Source organism: Filicampus tigris, chromosome 2 (genome assembly GCF_054856515.1).
Source record: "Filicampus tigris isolate MCC_2025a chromosome 2, RoL_Ftig_1.0, whole genome shotgun sequence".
NCBI lineage: Eukaryota > Metazoa > Chordata > Actinopteri > Syngnathiformes > Syngnathidae > Filicampus > Filicampus tigris.
Window position 1 is genome coordinate 7,319,370 of NC_141218.1, and position 15,816 is coordinate 7,335,185.

A 15,816-nucleotide genomic window follows, 5' to 3' on the forward strand; every position below is an offset into this window, starting at 1 on the left:
ATGTTATGACCATGTTTGAAAAAAGTGAACATTTATAAAGTGCTATTTTCCATATTAAATCAAATGCAAGCCTCGGTTTCTCCATCCCAAGCTTCAAGCTTTCCAGGACCTCAACTGTTGTTCAGCCGGCATTACGGTAAAACCATTTCTACTGGGCATTACGGTCTCGGCGCAAAGACGTCAGAGGAAAAGGAAGATGGCTGCCGGGCTAAAGGCGGAAGGTAAAGTAGTTTGTGGAGGTGTTTATGTCGAACCGCAGTTATTGGCGACGCGTCCCTAGCTTTAGCGTCGGCTGGCACCGCCACACTCGGAGGTAAAGTCCCGCTCAGCTTTTTGCGATAGCGTCAAATCAATGCTGTTAGCATGGCTAGCACAGCTGGCCTATATGAGCGGCTAAAGATGAATATTATTCCCACTTGACCACTTTGACACAGATCAGCGTCTGTTGGTTTAGTTGAGCATATAATGGAAGAGACAACGCGTATTGAAATAGTTTTAAAAAGCAAAAGAAAAGTTCACCTCCGGGAGTGACACAGCTCGTAGCCGGCAGAGATGCACTGGGAGTCGAGCAAGCAGCTAAGCGAGTTCCCGGTCTGATTCGGGCCTCCGCAAGCAAGGGCTCCCTTTTAGGGTGGTTGCTAAGCAACAAGGAACTGTGTTTTCCCATAGTTGGCCACTGTGAGTTGATCTTGCGCGCGTGTGTTTGTGTGTGTAGTGGGTTAGTGTAGGTGGCCGCGCGTCGTGTGAGACCACCCTGCATGGACTCGTCGCCATGAGCAACAAGGAGATGGTTTCCATAGGTCACACTGGTCAGTGTCAGCTCTGTTGCTATGGTAACCCTGGACATGGGAATATCAAGCTTTGATGGATCGTGTGTGTGTGTGTGTTTGTGTGTGTTTGTGTTTGTCTGTGTCAGAGAGTAAAGGACAGAGAAACAAGCTGCTGGAATGCCTCCCTCGCTCGTCCTGTCTGCCCAACGAGCGTTTGAGATGGAACACTAATGAGGTCAGTGTAAGCGTGCCCAAACTAACTCGCACAGACGCCACCCTACTAACGAACATTTGACAATTTGGATTTACAAATGGACCGTCGTGCTAGCCGCTTGTGGACTGGATGTTTGGTACTCTTCAGTGGGGGATTTACTTTACTTAATCCACCTCTTAATACTGTCATAATGGTCACAATTATACAAAAATGTCAATACAACACAATACAATACAGTCGAGCTTGGCTTGTTCTGATCAGCCAATCAGAGGAGAGGAAAATGCAGATGCTAATACCGGTGGTCAAATTTGAAAGTCATTAGTGAAAGAAACATCCCATTGGTAATGTAATTGAAGTTGCATTGGCCAGCACGACTAATTTTGAAAGCTGTGGACTGATGGTTTGCAACACACAGATGCCGAAACCTGATAGAACATTAAAATCTTAGGTGCACAGTACGTGTAGTACTGGAAGCAATGCAGACAAGTAAAATGCCACGAATTGAAGAGAATTAACAAGCACCGATGCCATGGTTGCGGCATGTTAAGGCCAAACTAATGACTCCCAAACAATTCAAAATGCACACAGCCTTTCTGGAATGCATCTTATTTGTAACTAGGCTAGCTTATGTATTTTTCATGCTGCAGCCTTGGTGTGTTTGTATGCAGGAGATCGCGTCTTATCTGGTAAGCTTTGATAAGCATGACGAGTGGCTCTCCTGCACCCTGAAAACCAGGTACACAAACACACACGCGCACACGCCACGGGCGGACTTTGCTAACCGAGCCTCGTTTCAGGCCAAAGAACGGCAGCATCATCCTCTACAACAGGAAGAAGGTCAGGTACAGGAAGGATGGCTACTGTTGGAAGAAACGCAAGGATGGCAAGGACACCCGAGAGGACCACATGAAGCTGAAGGTGCAGGGCATGGAGGTGAGCAGCGCCAAGCTCACTCACCAGCACCGCGGTCTCGGTGGAGCGTGACGCTAACTGTGCTTGCAGTGTCTCTACGGTAACTACGTCCATTCCGCCATTGTGCCAACATTCCACCGGCGGTGCTACTGGCTGCTGCAGGTAAACACACACAGACACACACACGTGTACATTAACGCAAATAGGGGTGGGCGATCTGGCAAAAATATCATATCACGTTTTTTTTTTCAAAATGAGATCACGATTTTATCATGATTCTTTTTTTTTTACATTTTTTCAGACTAATTTGTACATTTGTGACCATTTTCCTCATATTAAACATAAAACATTTAAAATGTGTTTAAAACTCTAAAAGGAAAAAAAAGACATTTTAAGTCAGCTAAGCTTTCTAAACAGGTTTTAATTTGAATAATGACACTTTTTATCAAAATGTGCAGTGAATGTAAACATAAAAGGTAACATAATGTAAAAACACAGCTCGTAACGCAGGTCTAGTATTTTGATGAGTCTTTTAAAGCCCTCGTTTTCCACTGTTTTAATGAGAATCATGTCTTCAGCAAGGTAATAAGTCACCGCCTCAGTTACTTCTTTACACTGCGCGCTTGTTTTTTCAAATGGAGTGCTCTTGTTAAATGACGGTGTTACCGTGAGTTGCGTTAGCTTGAAGCTAGCGGCTGCCTCTGGCTATCGTGTGTCTGATCTCCGTTTGCTTTGGCTGTCGGCGCTGGCGTCCGAACCGAGTCTCGGCAAACTTTGCAAATAACTGGTTTGCCCTTTCTCCTTCCGAGGAAAAAGCCAAACCAAATCGACACTGTGGATGTGGAGTTTCTTTTCGGGACCAACTCTGCTTCGTGGTGACTTTCCGCTATAGCTTCCCGTTGGTCGGGTATACGCGTCAGCGGCTTTGCGCCGCCATAGAGCTTAACTGTGTAGAATGCGCCATGCAGACGATCAAACGATCGTTCGGCTTTATGACATCGTGAACACGTTAAACCGCTTAACGATCTAATATCGTCACATCGCCCACCCATGGTGCTTCCCAACCTTTATTGAGCCAAGGCACATATACACACTAAAACTTATAAAAGACACACCAGATGGTCTGTGGTTGGGAATCACTGCATTAACACACGTACATGCAAATGTCAAATGGTGCCCCCTTTTTTTTTTTTTTTTTTTTTTTTTTTTTTTAAAGAATCCAGACATTGTGCTGGTCCACTACCTGAACGTGCCCTCCTTGGAGGACTCTGGCAAATGCAGTCCGCTGCTGTGCGCTGTGACCAGTCGCCACGACAGCGTGAAATGGAGCCGCGACGACTTGCTGGGTCAGCTCAAGCCCATGTGTAAGACGCCACAAGTGTACACGCGCACGTAATACGCGCCGATGGAGCGTGTAAGCGAGTGTGTGCGCGTTTCAGTTCACAGCATCAAGTGTTCCAGCGGCAGCGCTGATTTCAGCATCGAGGATCTGGTGCAGCTCATCCTGGAGCGTCAGAGAACCAAACCGCAGCCGCGCACGCACGCCTGCCTCTGCAACGGCAGCCAGGGTAAGGCGCCGTCTGTCGCATCACAAATGTGGGCCCAACAAATATTTACGTCATAAAGACTCTGGTAACATTTGTTGCCCTTTAAATGGAAGTCGTTTAAAAAAAAAAAAAAAAAAAAAAAAAAAAAATTGGTTCATTAGATGTATTTAGATTCATTAGATTACATGTATTTATTCATGAATCACATGAAATAATTGTAGGGTTGATTTGCTGTCAATAGTAAAATGACATGAGAATGAATTTTGTTTTAATCTCATCTACAAATGACAAACCAAAAATTGTGTTCAATCCGTGGTGTAGAGTTAGACAAGCGAGTAGGAAATGTGTTGGCACAGTTACCCTAACATCATGCGTGCGTTTGCGTGTGGGTGCGTGCGTCAGGAGGGAACATTCCCCATAGCTGCAACAGCACCAAGCACCGGATCATCTCCCCCAAGCTTCCCCCGTCGTCGTCCTCGCCGCTGTCCTCAGAGACGGAGCTGGGGGGCGGCGGGGGTGACGCCAAACTGCCCCAGCTCCAGGCTCAGGGCAGCCCCGCCCCCTCTCCCGGCCCCGCCTCCACGTGAGTGGGCCTTACCTGAAATGTTATGGTACGAGTTGCATTCATTGCGCGCTCTCGAGAGCTAAGTAACAAATTACAAAGTAGCAAATGTGCTCTCGGCGCAAATTGAAAATGAACATAATTTGGGGGGGAAAAAAAAAAAAAGTCAAAAGAAAATCCAAATGAATGCAAAATCCCAACCGTGTAAACGCGACCCCCACGTTGTGCTTTTGCAGCTCGGCCACGTCCCCCCCACTGACCACCGTGGCGCTGCCGCACAACGCCGTCATCTCCGGGGGCGGCGGGGAGGATCCCCCGAAGGAGAGCCTGGCGCTCGCCCGCTCCAGCCAATTGCTTCTCTCCCCCCCCCCTCCCTCCCCATGGCAAGCCCCCCTCGCCCTGCCCGCCCTCCCCCACTACTTCCACCCTGCCCGCTCCCGTGCACCACACCCTCTCCCTCACCCTCCTTCCCTCCCCCGTCATCGGAGGCCTGCTCCTCACTCCTTCCTCTTCCGCCACCCCTCCCTTATCTTTCTCCTCACCCTCTCTCCCCCCGCCTTTCCTCCCACCCGCTTTTGACCCCGACTCCTTCCTGAACTCCCCCAAGCAGGGCCAGACGTACGGCGGGCCCCTTCCTCCCATCATCTGCTCCTCCTCCTCACCTCTCTCCCCCTCCTCTCTGGCGCTCTCCCCCACGTCCACCCCGCCCTCGTCCATCTCCCCACCCTCGTCGCTCTCGTCGTCGTCCTGCGAGACGGACAGGAAGGACTCGGCCTCGCTTCCGCCCTCCTTCCTCTTGTCGCCCACTTCCTCGGCGGCGCCGCCCCTCCTGCCGCTCTGCCTGGAGCTGGGAGCTGTCGGGGTGCCGGCGGAGGCGGCGGGAGGTGAACGCGAGGAGAAGGAGCAGGGACATGATGCTCACATTTTAGCTCCTCCCGCAAAGCTGCTGGAGGTGAGGACCAATTGGAGTTTTCTGTCAAAGCTTCCACATATAATACGGATGCAAACACAGAGAGGCTTGTTTACAAATGCACTTTCACTGTTGCCATTTGGCTCAAACAAACAAAACATGTTTTAAAATAAAATTTAAAAAAATCAGATTCCAAAAACATCAACAGCCGTAGCACAAGGAAAGCTTTGAGTCCATCTTGGGTAATCACCGTGGCAACGTGTCTGTGTGGTGCAGCCCAGCCAGTCGTCAACGCCAGGAAGCGGCGCCGCATCACAAGAGCAACCCTACGGTCACCTGCCCGGCACCCCCGCCTCCCCCAACCCCCAAGACGTCACCATGGAAACCTCCATCCAGGCGTCGCTGGCCCTGCAGGGGAAGCAGGTCAACGGCCTGGCCCCCGATATCGACCCCCCTCCCATGGACACGCAGCAGGGAGCCGAGGAGCTCGAAATCTCCTTCGACAGCCAGTTCCCGGACCTCATCTCTGACCTCATCACAGTGGAGGCCAATCCCGAATCGGCGCCACCTCCCTCCGCCGCCGTCGACGCGGCCCCCGGTCCGGCCGTCTTCTCGGCCGGGATTCGCTACATGGTGCCCCCGCAGCCCTCCCCCTCCACCTCCTTCCTACCCTTTCCTCACCCGCTGCCGTCTTCGTCGCCGCTCGCCTCCATCACAGACTTCTCGCCGGAGTGGTCGTATCCTGAGGTAACCCGCAACCACGACCTGCTTTTGTGGACCTCCTTTTGTCTCTTGTGCTGAGGTGGCAAAAGTAGTCACACTCTATTTAAATAAAAGCAGAGAGACTTATGTTTAAAAAAAAAAAAAAAAGTGCGGTAAAAAGAACTGTTTTAATCCTTGCACAAGTTCTGCATGAGTAAAAAAAGAGTAAAAAAAAAAAAAGGCATAGAAAGTACAGATATTGCTTTCAAATGTAAAAAGTTTCCAAGAAAATTCATGCTCCAGTCAAGTGCGGCTGTGTGTGTTGTGCAGGGTGGTGTGAAAGTATTGATCACAGGACCGTGGAGTGAGCAGTCAGGTCGATACTCATGCGTGTTTGATCAGAGCGCTGTCCCGGCATCACTGATCCAGCCCGGCGTGCTGCGCTGCTACTGCCCTGGTACAACACACGCGCACACGCACGCACGCACGCACACGCACGCACGCACACAAAGCTAACTAACTGGATCGTTTGATCTTCTCGCCGCAGCCCACGAGGCCGGTTTGGTGTGTCTTCAAGTCGTGGAATCCGGGGGTTCCGTATCGTCGTCGGTTCTGTTCGAGTACCGCGCCAGGAATGCCAGCTCGCTGCCCAGCTCGCAGCTCGACTGGCTCTCATTGGACGGTCTGTGTTCCATTATTTATATGGATCCACGTTTTCCGAAGAATATTAAACAGGCTGCTATGGCAAACAACCAAACAAACCTATGGAGGAAAAAAAATATAAAGAAAATAATTGAAGGTGCTTGTCTATAACAAATGACTGTAGTTCAACAACTAGCACGCCCATACGATGTCATGATAAGTTTCAAGTCGTAATTTCAGAGTGGCTGTACAACAACAACAAACGTAACACAGGTCCGGCATCGCTGAATCCTCTTGTTCCATCCATTTTCCTCAAATAAACGATATGTTCATCTTTCTCATGGCATATATTTGGAAGGGTTTGTATTTTTAAAGTGGAAATCAAACCAAACATATTTTTTTCAAGAATATGTTCTATGCAAGCCCACTAGTTGAAACACGGCATTCTGATTAAAATTGCGTTTGTGGAATAAGAGTTAATCCACCCGTTTTTAGCCATCTCCGGGGGCGGCCATTTTGTCATTTCTGTCGACTGAAAATGACATCAAAACTGCTCAGGTAACGACCAATCACGGCTCAGCTTCAGAACACAGGTCAGCCGAGCAGTTGTGATGTCATTTTCAGTTGACAAAAGTGACAAAATGGCCGCCTCCAGAGATGCCTAAAAACGAGTGGATTAACTCTTATTCCACAAAAACAATATTTATCAGAATGCCTTGTTTCAACTAGTGGGCTTGCATAGAACATATTCTTGAAAAAAATGGGGTTGACTTCCGCTTTAAACACAAAGTTGGAGTTTTACCTGTGTTTGTTTGTCTATTCTAATCTAGTGGAGTGAGCGCTGAGCTGTTCTTGTCCTCTGTGCTCCAGACAATCAATTCAGGGTGTCCATCCTGGAGCGCTTGGAGCAGATGGAGCGCAGGATGGCGACCATGGCGGCCCGCGATGTCGCGCAAAGACAACAACAACAGCAGCAGCAACATCAGCAGCGGCGGCAGCAACATGGCAGCCATATGGCAGCCAGCGCGCCGCCGCCTCCTCCGCAAGCGCCCGAGGACCGCGAGCAGGTGAGGAGACCCGAGCCGCGCCCGCGACAACCTCGTCGCGCTGACGCCGTGCGCGATTTGTGTGTCAGTCGTCCCAGTGGTTCGAGAGGAGGATCGTGCGCGTGTGCGAGAGGATGATGAGAGGGGTGCGGTGGAGCGGAGGCGACGAAGAGCGGCTTCAGCACTCGCCGCGCCACCGCGGGATGACGCTGCTCCATCTGGCCGCCGCGCAGGGTTACACGCACCTGATACGCACGCTGATCTCGTGGAGGTACGCGTGCACGCGCACGTCATGAATTGATTCTTGTTTTTAAACGTTAAAATGATTTCAAACCATTTTTTTACTCAAATTATTTGGGAAAATGTGATATAAATATGTATCTATACATAATTTTATGTTAGTAACATTTTTTATTTGGTTATTGAAAGGAAGTCAAGTATTATGTAGAGATAAATGATGAATTTAAAAAAAGAACACGTCCATGTTTATTTTACTAATAAAATAATGCACTTTTTTGATCGTTAAAATGTAATTGGTTCACCAATTATTCATGACAGAAAATAAGCATCATTGAATGTATTTGTAATAAACTATATAAACTATTCAACTGTTAAGTTAAATGAAAAAAAATGTACATGTACATTTATTTTATTAACAGTAAATCAATTAAGCAATTTAATGCGGAAAAATAAATACAAAGTAAAAATATGAATATTTAAAATATGTACAAATCAAATGATTCAAATTTTTCGTGGACTTTGATTAAATTACAATCAATTAACCAGTTATCCTTATGTTTTTAACTAATATTCAAGCAATCAACCATTTTTAATGAAGTCTAGACTACATTTTAAAATTCATTAAAACAATTCATAAAACAATAAAATGTACAAAGCAAATGCATGATTCTCATTTTGAATTGTCTTTATCATGAAATTCTAATCAATTTACTAATAATGTCTTTGAATAAGTCAATCATTGTTGAAAACATTTCACCAATATTCATCCAATCAACCAAGCATTTAATGAGATGGATGGATGCGTAAATAAAAAACAACAAATACCTATTAACTAGCCAAATTTTCCGAAAAACTGCATGATCACTGCGACAAATGTTTTCGGACTCTCGACGTGAACCCACTGCCGTGTGTTGTAGACGTATCCACAGTGACAGTTTGGACCTCGAACAGGAAGTAGACCCTCTCAACGTGGACCACTTCTCCTGCACGCCGCTGGTATGACTCGCTCCGTTCTCGGCTCCGCGATCAGACCACCGGTCAAAACGCGGTGTTGCCGTGGTTACCTGCGTTTCAGATGTGGGCGTGCGCTCTGGGCCACCGGAAGGCGGCGGAGCTCCTGTACGGCTGGAGCGCCGTGGCTCTCGGCATCCCGGACTCGCTGGGCCGCCTCCCTCTGGCCGTGGCCCGCTCGCGGGGACACACGTGTCTGGCCGCCGCTCTGGAGGAGCTGCACACGCACGCCACTGCCTCGCCCGCCTCCACCAGCCCGGACACAGGTGACGCGCTCGCCGTCACGGTGAAAGACAACCCTAGGTTCTTAACGCTCTCGTCGCCCTCCAGGCCTCAGCTCCTCCAGCAGCCTGCCATCGTCCCCCTCCCAATGTTCGGCGGCCCCCATGGACACCTCCCCCTCTTCGCCCTTGTTCCCTTCCTCATCCTTGTCCTCGTCCTCCTTGCCTGTGGAGGAGCCGCACGCAGGTAACATTTGATGAGTGTACACCACGTTTGCTATACATGCCGCATTTTATGTGCTCTTCTGAAATGCCGCAAGATGCCGCCAAAGCACTGTCTAAACAAGAATTGGTGTCAAGGAAGTCTGTTGAAGTTATTTCTCGACTGAGGGACAATCTTTGTACGTTAGGGAGGAGTAAAGTTAAGCCCTGGTTGTTAGTGGAATTTACAGAGTAGGGATGTTCCAAACCATCATATTTAAGAGCAATCCAGTATGGGTACTAAACTCTTAAATGGGAAGTCAACATAAACATTTTTTTTTTCAAGAATATGTTCTATGCAAGCCCACTAGTTGAAACAGGGCATTCTGATAAATATTGCGTTTGTGGAATAAGAGTTAGTCCACCCGTTTTTATCCATCTCAGGGGGCAGCCATTTTGTCTTCGGTCAACTGAAAATGACATCGCAACTGCTCACAACGACCAATCACGGCTCAGATTCAGAAAACAGGTCAGCCGTGACTGGTCGTTGTGATCAGTTGTGATGTCGTTTTCAGTCGACAGAAGACAAAATGGCCGCCCCCAGAGATGGCTAAAAACGAGTGCATTTTGCTGCTTAACTCAAAAAAAAAAGACATATATATTGCAACATATAAATTTTCCTTCACCCCTGGTGTTGTTCTACTTTTACTAGGTTCGTGTTAATTGTTACAAAAAATGGTACTGCATTTGACACGTAATAACTTTCAACCACTCAAAATGTTCAGTGGCACCAGATCTGTCCATACATATAGAGTTGTTGTTTTTTTTTGTTTTTTTTTTTATGCCCTCTTTGGACAATAATAGCAGTGTTATGCTAATATCAAAACTGACTATGCTATATATTTCATATGACATAAATAGAGCCTTGAATAAGTAAACCATAAAAGATTTTTTTTTTGCCTTTTAGAAAAGAGAAATTTGCGATCAAGTGAAGTGACGAGTGTTCACTGTGCAAGTATGACGTCTTGGCTGGTCTGCCATTCTCACTCATACTTCTTGCAGCTTTGACCCTCTCGGAGTGTACGAGTGAGGGTCCCGCGTCCCCCCGCCTGCCCCCCACGCTGGCCGAGGAGCTTCTGAGCTACAGTGACAACGTGGAAAATGAGGAAGAGGACGAGGAAGACGAGGTGGTGGTATTGCCGCGCAGATATCTGTTGCCACGGCGACACACCTGTTTACGCTCCGGCCTCCCACGCGACAGGTTGACATGGCAACGCTGGCAGAGCAAATCATCGAAGCGACGCCGGACCGAATCAAACACGAAGACTTCACCAGGGGGGCCGAGTCGCTGCTCCGTGAAAGGCGGGACGTCCAGGACACCTGGCTGGCGAACTACCTGGACACGGTCGACGCCCACACGCAGTCCCTGCCCAGGTAGCCCTTTATGCACCGCCGCGTTCCTGTGGTTTCACTGCAAAATGTAACCTTAACGTCCTTTTGAATTGAAAATAAATGCTTAGTTGGCAGTGTACAGCTTGTCCACATTGCAAGCGTGGTCTCCATCTGTGCAGGCGGGTGTGCCCCCCGTCACCTCTCAGCGCGTTGGCCCTCCAGAGGCTGCGGCCGCCCTCCTCGGCGGCGTGGGCTGAGTTTCTCAACGCGTCTGCCAATGGGAGGATGGAGCGCGACTTCGCCCTGCTCACGCTGACGGACGGCGAGCAGAGGGAGCTCTACGAGGCGGCCAGGATCATCCAGAACGCCTTCCGGAGATACAAGGTGAGCTTTTTACACTCGCTTGTTACTGCCCCCTACTGGGCCTCATGCTCACTGCCGTTTGTTGGCATACGCTGCAGGGTCGCAGGTTGAAGGAGCAGCAGGACATGGCCGCAGCCGTCATTCAGAGATGCTACCGCAAATATAAACAGGTATCTATGTGTGGGTGCGCCTTTATTTTAATGGGTCTTCCATCTTTTTATCTTCGTAAAAATACAGTTTCTGCTTCTGACAAATCTACAAAGTCTTGTATTGTATGGCCACGTTGCCCAACCCGAGTTTGTGTCCTCCAGCTTCACTAACACTTAACTGCTGTTTCTCTACCTCTCTCTCTGGCTAGCTAACATGGATAGCTCTCAAGGTAATATGGTGACCAATAGTTGTAGATACATGTGTCCATGTGTGTGTGTGTGTGTGTGCGTGAAGCCCACCGTACACTGGGTGACTGACCCTTTTAGGCAGCCCATCTGCAACCCATTGAGACAGAATATAGATTAAGTCACAGAGGCTACGACATGCAACCCATTTAGTCAGCAAACTAGTTAAGCTTCTAACGCGCCCTTGTGTAAACAGTTTGGGATGCAAACTGGTTAAGCCGCTATCGCTACCCTCTGCAACCCATTTCGGCAGAAAATATGTCAAGCTACTAATGCTACTGTGTGCCACCCACATTTAGGCAGGAAAAAGGTTGTCCCCTAACAAGTCTTCTCCCTTGGCCCCGCCTCCTCAGTACGCCCTGTACAAGAAGATGACCCAGGCGGCCATCTTGATCCAGTCCAAGTTTCGCTCGTACTACGAGCAGAAGCGCTTCCAGCAGAGTCGGCGCGCGGCCGTGCTCATCCAGCAGTACTACCGCAGCTACAAGGAGTACGAGAGGCTCAAACAGGGTCCGGGCGGCGGCGCAAGCCACAACCCCAAAATCAAGTAAACACGCAGTCGGCGGCTGTCATGTGCGCAAGTCAAAACGGCCTCTCTAGTGTTGATCGTGAGCTCGCTTTGTCCACCAGGGGGACCTTCCTGACCAAGAAACAGGACCAGGCTGCACGCAAGATCATGAGGTTCCTGAGACGCTGCAGGCACCGGTAACGCACACCCGCTCACACACTAACACCAAATGACGAGTCAGTGATTTGACACTCGTATCGGCGCAGAATCAAGGAGCTGAAGCAGAACCGGGAGCTAGAGAGACGAGGCCTGACCACGTAAATCCACCGCTCGGCGTCTTGATGAATGTAGTTCCCAGCAGGGAGCGCATGGAGGCAAATGTCCATCTCTGTTCTTATTGACATGTTGGTACGCATGCATCCATACATATAATACACGGGACTTTTGAAATGCTGTTATTTATGACTGCAAGTGAGTCTTAACGAACTGAACTGTGATTGGGAGGCCGCAGCCTGGCTTGTTTTGCATGATGCCATCGATAAAGGAGGCGTGTAGAGAAAATATCGCCTTTAATTCAGACACGCGTTGAACATCAACAAAGCAAAGCATTGTGAGATGTGTAGTTCACATGCTTTGTGTGTATGTGTAAAAAACAAAAACAATCATCAATATCTGATCAACAATGAAAACAAACTAAACAATGACTAAACGAGAACAGTGTGTATGTGTCAACATGGGCCGGGGAACAGATCATCACATGCCTTGTCTGATACTCTGGATGATCTGGAAGATGGCTGCAACACACAAAACACAAACACACGTTATTGGGGAAGACTATGTGACGGTGTCTTTATGAACTCACCTGATCCACAAACCACGAAGACGAAGAGGGCCAGAAGCCACGGACCCACCGGAGACTTGTCCTCGTTGACCGGCCGCTGCAAGGCAAAAGTCCCGCAGTCATTTCGGAGCGGAAGCGACTCCTCGCTGTTACGGACGTTTTCAGCACCATGATAAAAGACAGTTAGCCCGGTTAGCTGTGGGTACCGACCGAGGTTTTCTGGACGTGTCCCCGCTGTGTTATGGTCTTGCTGTGCCGCTCGTTCGCCACCTTCATTCGCTGCACCGCCGACATGGTTGCGGGTGAGACCGGGACGGGAGGGCGACGAGGCGGATTGCTGCCGAAAAGAGCCGCTGTTCCTCGCTTCCGATGCTAACTGTTAGCAATAGCCAGACGGAGGCCAGCTCGTCAAGTGACGCGCTAGGGCTTCTTTGCGGCACTAACGCGTTTCGGGGGGACAACGCCACCTGCTGGATGGCGTAGTTAGACGTCACTAATCATGTCACAGTCACGTGACAGCACCCAATAAATTCATAAAAAAGTAGCGAGCAGAATGTAGCGCAAGCTAACAGTCCAAATACCATTTCCGTCTTAAAAATACTCAAGTAAAAGTAGAGCGTGTCGCATTAAAACTACTGTGAGTATAATACTGGCCAACACATGTTTCAATTTTTTTTTCAAATAACATGGAAGATAACTTTGCTAGATGTTTTTTTTCGTGTTCGAATCTGCCCTCCTTTTTTTCATAACAGCAATAATATAGTATGTTTGTATGTAGTATATTTAGTAATGATGAATTCAGGCTTGGGTCAGCAGCAGGTGAAATGTTTTCTTATGTAATGTATGGTTATATATTAGTGCTAAAATCCGTATTGCGCAAGCTTTTAATGGTCAAACTTGGAAACAACGAAATTATCTAAAAAAAATGATGTGCTAGGAATGGCTTCTGTTCACTCAATAGTTAAGCCATTGACCATGTGTCAAGAGGGGTGTGTAATTGAAGCTGACTTTCAAATTGTATCCAGTTTGTTCATCATTGAAGATTTTAATTTACTTTGAGGACGAGCATCGTAGAAAATGAATGCATCGCTTAAGCAAAATTGACTCATGGGTTAGACCATGTGTCAAAGTTTGAGATAATGGAGGTTGTTTTTCAACACTGGTATGCACCAGGTTGTTTGAGGTGGATTTTAACCCCAATGCGGACAAGTGTGAGCGAAAATGGATAAGTGGCATAATCAAAATTTAACCATGGTTCAATCAGGTGCCAAGGCCAGGGGAAAGAAGAGGGGATATTGAAAATGGATGGATGGATACATTGAACAAACGACAAATGAACTTTCTCTTCTTTAATTCAGGTTCTCTCTCTCTCTCACACACACACACATACACACTTACATCCAGTAATGGAATGTTGTCATGGTACAACAACTTGTCAGCACACAAATGCACATGTTTAACACATGCTTGTCTTGTTACACACACACACACACACACACACACAGTCTTCTAGCAGCCTTTGCCAGGGGTCAGAGGTAGCACGACAAAGAGTTCAGCATCCAAGTCTGCTGACGGCGCCGATGCGATCCATCTTCAAGCCGAAGCATCCTCGCCCTCCAAGCGACGTCCACTTCCCGCCGCGCCGATTCATCTTGGCGTGCCGCCGCAGGACATCCACGAGGAAGCGTGACCCCCCTGCCGTCACCGCCGCCCCCTCCTCCCGCCTCAGGGGGGCAGCCGAGCCCTCGGACGGGGGCGGGGAGGCCATGAGGAGGGAGGAGAGCCGTGATCCAAACAGTGCAGTCATGGCCTGGAGACGCAAGCAAGTAGCAGATTTGGTCAATTTCTTCAATTGGAATGAATTAGGCAGTGTTTTGTTGTTGTTGTTGTTGTTGTTGTTGTTGTTGTTGTTGTGGTTGTGGTTGTGGCAGCGCGGTGCACTCGAGGTTGGATTAATTTGAATGCATATTAGGCACAACTGTTTAAGTGATGAAATAAGATGGAAGCTTCAGCGCAGGTTTTCTCGATTGGTTGCCGACTGCTTCACTTGGGTTTCATCTGACCGCAGCACTTTCTCTCACGCTTTCGACGAGTCATTTAGATGTTCGCTGGCAAACATATAAGGGTGCCAAAGATAGTGCCTTAAATCTATTATGGCGCAGTGTGTTACCTACAATTTATTTAGTTAATGAGGTGCAAATTGTCTTAAGATCATTAGCAAGTTGTTGCAGTGTGCTTGCTTCTCGTCTCTCCACAAGCAGGGGCGGAGCTATGGGAGATTCATGACAAAATACATACTTTGACATTTTTTGTAAATTATTATGAAATTATTTTTGGATTTGTGTGTCGTTGTCTTTTCATCAAAACTATAAATAATCTAATTGGTCTTTAAATTTGTTGTTAATACACACCCTGCAGAGGAACTAATAGTACACTCTGACAATGAGAGTGACACTGCCACTTATGGAAGTGGATGTGCAAATACGCTTTATTCTAGAGCGGCAAAAAACTAACATGTTCCCTGGGGTCACACATGACCCCTTGTTATTGCCCCCCCCCCCCCCCCCCCCCCCCGTATTTGAGAAGCCATTGTGATAGAGAGCAGTTCTCAAACTTTTTGCATCCAGAGACATTTCTCCCACTGACCCCTTCATAATCTCAAAACAAACATTTGTACCCCCGGTTAAATGCCCTTTGAAGTAAAAAGTTGTAAAGTTATGTTCAGTTCAATTTTTGGGAGGGAAAAATGTGCAATATTGTGAGAATGATAATAATGTTATGATAATGTGCCGCATGGGCAACATCTGCAGGGGATTGAATGCATTTTATTTCTGCAGTTTGAATTGATCGTAACCCAATCAAATTAGTGACTGTTAATATCTTTGTAAGTCATCATTTTCTGCATTGTATCTATTTTGAAGATGATGATGTCATGACCTGAAGACTAACAATATCAATTGGTAGGTGATGGAAGACCACCTGGGCCTGGACCGACCTTGACATCACGGCTCTGAGGCGCCGGCCGGGACTCGGCGGCGAGGGTCAGGATGAAGATGAGGACCAGGAGAGAGAGGAAGGAGGCGATCGAGGCGTCCATTTTCAGGTCAGCAACGCCGCGCTGTGATTGGCCGGAGGCTGCCGCTCGTCGTCGTTTCGATGCGTGTCCCAAAATCCCGACAGCTTCGTGTCGGTCGTCGATGGCTAGTCGATGAAAAGTCCTCTCTGAGCCCCCAAAAAAAAAGTTCCTCCCAGTCGGGACGCGTCTGAGGACCAAGGTCCCGGCCGGCCTTTTATAGTGATTCGGTGGCGTGATGTCACGCATGCTTGGCTCCGGGGTAG

At 48.2% G+C, this 15,816-nt stretch overlaps 3 protein-coding genes across 3 annotated transcripts; 1 reads left to right on the forward strand and 2 right to left on the reverse strand.

Moving 5' to 3' along the window:
- The first annotated feature begins 90 nt into the window (after positions 1–90).
- On the forward strand, positions 91–15,580 carry camta2 (calmodulin binding transcription activator 2). Its single transcript, XM_086054208.1, is given in 28 exon segments — positions 91–221; positions 716–809; positions 917–1,005; positions 1,653–1,720; positions 1,782–1,917; positions 1,987–2,058; positions 3,113–3,260; positions 3,336–3,464; positions 3,846–4,026; positions 4,242–4,368; positions 4,370–4,957; positions 5,192–5,662; positions 5,948–6,074; positions 6,165–6,299; positions 7,130–7,326; positions 7,395–7,576; positions 8,463–8,541; positions 8,621–8,822; positions 8,887–9,024; positions 10,041–10,165; positions 10,240–10,412; positions 10,550–10,754; positions 10,832–10,903; positions 11,092–11,112; positions 11,482–11,675; positions 11,759–11,833; positions 11,903–14,299; positions 15,442–15,580. Coding segments are annotated over 26 exon segments (4,026 nt in total). The 5' UTR covers positions 91–221; positions 716–772; the 3' UTR covers positions 11,958–14,299; positions 15,442–15,580.
- On the reverse strand, positions 12,189–12,943 carry LOC147151142 (stress-associated endoplasmic reticulum protein 1). Its single transcript, XM_086054249.1, has 3 exons — positions 12,688–12,943; positions 12,499–12,574; positions 12,189–12,430 (listed from the first exon to the last, which is right to left on the reverse strand). The coding sequence occupies exons 1-3, from the start codon at positions 12,769–12,771 to the stop codon at positions 12,390–12,392; spliced, it is 201 nt and encodes a 66-aa protein (XP_085910375.1). The 5' UTR covers positions 12,772–12,943; the 3' UTR covers positions 12,189–12,389.
- On the reverse strand, positions 13,812–15,723 carry LOC147151143 (C-type natriuretic peptide 2-like). Its single transcript, XM_086054235.1, has 2 exons — positions 15,473–15,723; positions 13,812–14,287 (listed from the first exon to the last, which is right to left on the reverse strand). Exons 1-2 carry the CDS (start codon positions 15,572–15,574, stop codon positions 14,030–14,032), a joined length of 360 nt encoding a protein of 119 aa, XP_085910361.1. The 5' UTR covers positions 15,575–15,723; the 3' UTR covers positions 13,812–14,029.
- Positions 15,724–15,816: the final 93 nt, after the last annotated feature.